Below are 3,430 nucleotides of genomic sequence, written 5' to 3' on the forward strand. Positions count from 1 at the left end.
CCACTGGTAAGTCCCGGCTGTACCAACGCATGTAGCGACGTCACTGGGAAACCCCATAGATCGAATCTGCACTTCGCGGTTGTAGATCTGAGGCAGACGTTTGCCTGAGAACTGCGGGTACCAGCAGGACGTCGGGGGACAGCGACAGAACAAGGTAAATTGTTTTTTATACTGCTTTTAAGTACTCAGAGTCTGACTCGAGATTACCGCTTTTTTCAAGTAAAATTGACCCAGAGTCCTCGAGTCAGGATTACCGCTAGGGGGGTTAATCAATGAATAGTCAATTAATAGCCCCCCAATAGGGGGCAAAATGTATGAAAAACTGTTGTCTTTTAGCCTGTCATCGTCCACTTAGAACCAATAAAACTTGGATTGAATAGAGATCTTTGATGTGATTTGGGATGTTTTACTTTAAATTACTTTAAAATAAAAATTAATTTACCTCTGTATCTGCAAGCATTGTAAAGAAATCATATTTCAAAGTTCACAGCACAGATAGCAGCCTGGCTGCTTTAATTTCAAATGACAGTCAGAGGCTTCTAAGTTGTGAAGCTGACTGTTACCCATCTTTTGAGATTGTGTTGTGATCTTTAGGGATGCTTGAGTGCAGTTTCTCACCAGTGGTATGTCAGAGGTGGCTTGTTTTTAGGCTCTTTTGCAGCTTGTTGAGAATATAAAGTTTATTGTCCATAGTCATGACACATGTGCAATTGAAAATAAAATAATATGGTAATTTTTAGGTAAACTTAGGTAAATTTCTTCTGTCCCAAAGATGCTAACAAGCCCGTATGGGGTCTCATTGGGCAGGGCTTGGGCCCTCCTTATTAATACATCAAGGGTCTGTTGAATGGACGCAATTTACTGTTTGCCCAGATATTTGACAACTTTCAACCCAGGACTGCTAAGAACTGAGCAGTTCTGTGTTCATGTTGTGCAAAAGATGTTAGGGAATGGATGCTTCTCCTCCTGATTGCTATCCCGAGAATAGTTTTTTGTGTTCCAAGGGGGAGTGAGTCAAAAGAAGGAAATTGCACCATCAGATGATGTGAATACATTGCAGTTAAACCTATTTTTCCTTGGTCCCCTGGCTAAGTTCCACAAATACCCAGTCTTGTTCCCTGCTTTCTATATTAGGCACATTGGCTGTGTTACAAAAACCCTCCTACTGTAAGCTGCAATGTCTAGAAAGGGGGAGCATTTGGGACTGTAATAAAAAAAAGAATTCAGCTTAGGGATGTTTAAGAAAGATTTATGTTTACTCTGAGCATTACATAGTAAATAGATATGGTATTTTTTTTAGAAAGTCATGAGTCAATGAGTCTTTAGTTGTATTTTAAAAAATTTCAATGTTGTGTAAGTTGCAGTTGAATTCTATGCAGTTAACAATACAAATATATGTTGATGCCTGTTTTTCCTAATTTTAGGAGATATTCAACATTATCAGTCTGAAGGCTTTCAAGCAAAACTGCAGCTCATGGATCAAAAACTCAGAGAAGCAGAACGTGTTGCAGAATTGGCAGAGAATGATGCCCGACAAAAAGACAAAGATCTTGCTGATGCACTTAAACGGATGAGAGACTATGAAGCGGTATGACACTTTAGGCTGATTGGCTTACAGTTCAATATGTATCAAAAAAATAATATAGAAGAAAAGAAGTCTCTTTAAAGATAATTATCACTTACCATATATGCACACATATAAGCTTCATTCTTAAGACTTCCTCGCTTCCACATAGTCTTACCTGATTGCTGGTCAAGGTTGGGGGCTTGTGCAAAGACACATGTAGGGGGTTCAAAGGGTGAGAATAATCCCATATGATTCTTCCCATACAGAGGACAAAGGAAAGCCTTTTTCTGTCCATTGACAAACCAGGAGATCTGAAAGGAGCAGTGCCACACATACTAGAGTTCCTTTAGTTTATGTAAAGTTTCTGTAGTTTGAATTGTCATACACTGATCTGTCACATATTATGTTTATGTACGGTATATAGATTTAGTATACTTAAGAATAAACTGATCCAATCTATGTTGTATGTTCACTTAAAGGGAGTTTATGGCTTAGAAGAAGCAGTCGCTGAAACTAAAGAACTAAAAACTCATATTAATCTAAGGGATCGTGAAATACAGGCACTGACAGGAGATATTAACAAACTTGAACTGAAAGTGAATGATATTCTTGATGAGAATGAAGATCTAAGGGAGCGTTTAGGTGAGTAGCTCTTAGTTTATTCCATTGTTATATATATATATATATATATATATCTTTTCATAAGTTTTCATTGTCTATGGAATGAGTTTGTACTAGCGTCTTAAATAAAATACTCTTATGTATGTGCTTTCTTTTAGGCCTTGATCCCAAAGCTGTGATTGATTTAACTGAATTTAAAAATGTTAAAGCTCTCAAACAGCAGCAATACAGAGCAGAAAACCAGATTCTTCTAAAAGAGGTAGGTTTTTTTTCCACCAACTGATTTCATGTTTTGGTGTCTTACATAATACAAAACAGAGGTGTAAAAGTTTTTAGGCGGTGTCTGTTAATGTCTGAAAATGCTCTCTTTTTAATAACTTCTGGAAACATGTGGAGGAACCCTGACTGACATAGGCAAGTTACACATGGTGTGAAGGAAGTTGGGTTATGTCTAACTAGTACTTTTGTATTTTGTCACCTTTCTTTTCTGTGCTGTAACAGCTAAACTTTTTATAAAAATGAATCTTAATTGAAACGTTTATTAGGTTTTAGAATACTGAAGGTAAAGCTTAAGCTTTTTTAAATGGTATCTACAAATGTAATGTGATTGAAGGGATAAGGAAATATGTGAGGATCATTGCTAAAGAGAAGGTTATAAGGTCAAAGTTTGTAGGTTTGCTTGCTTAAATACTGACCAGAATATCTGAACCCCCAGCTAGGCAATAAATACAATGCCCCAATAGTTGAAGGACTGATCCTTGTTCTATGGTGCAATTTTTCCACAAGCAACAATGAGCACTTGAGAATATTTGATATCACTTAGTTGTTATTACCACATAGTCTGAGTATTCTAAGCATTGCTAATGCCCCTGTATATACAGAGTGAATAATTGTTAAAAAGCTTTTTAGCTCAGTTTGAACAAAAAAAAGAAGCCTTGGATGAGCTCCAAAATCAGAAAGGAGTAACTTTGCAGGTATTCAGAAAAATGTTGTTGCGAGTCTAATATGGCTTTACATATTAGATATGGGATAAGACTTATGATTTAATATTCAGAAAAATATTAACTAAATGTATGCCTGACAGATTGAACGTCTGGAAGAAGAACGAGTTGAATTAAAGCAGCAAGTTCGCAATCTGGCTCAAGAGAAAGGAAAGAGAGCTGCTTTGCTTGGTAAAATTTTCACCAAAGTGAGATCTTTCATGGGGATTGGGATAGGCAGTGTTTTGAAGAAGTACTGAGT

The 3,430-nt window shown here is 36.8% G+C and overlaps 1 protein-coding gene across 1 annotated transcript; it reads left to right on the forward strand.

Annotated features, from left to right (window-relative positions):
- Positions 1-411: 411 nt before the first annotated feature.
- On the forward strand, positions 412-3,377 carry LOC140321142 (centrosomal protein of 290 kDa-like; the record flags this gene model as incomplete). Its single annotated transcript, XM_072398004.1, has 4 exons — positions 412-1,588; positions 2,047-2,209; positions 2,347-2,447; positions 3,273-3,377. Coding segments are annotated over exons 1-4 (483 nt in total), but the record flags the coding sequence as incomplete, so codon positions are not given.
- Positions 3,378-3,430: the final 53 nt, after the last annotated feature.

Source organism: Pyxicephalus adspersus, unplaced genomic scaffold (genome assembly GCF_032062135.1).
Source record: "Pyxicephalus adspersus unplaced genomic scaffold, UCB_Pads_2.0 Sca858, whole genome shotgun sequence".
Lineage (NCBI taxonomy): Eukaryota > Metazoa > Chordata > Amphibia > Anura > Pyxicephalidae > Pyxicephalus > Pyxicephalus adspersus.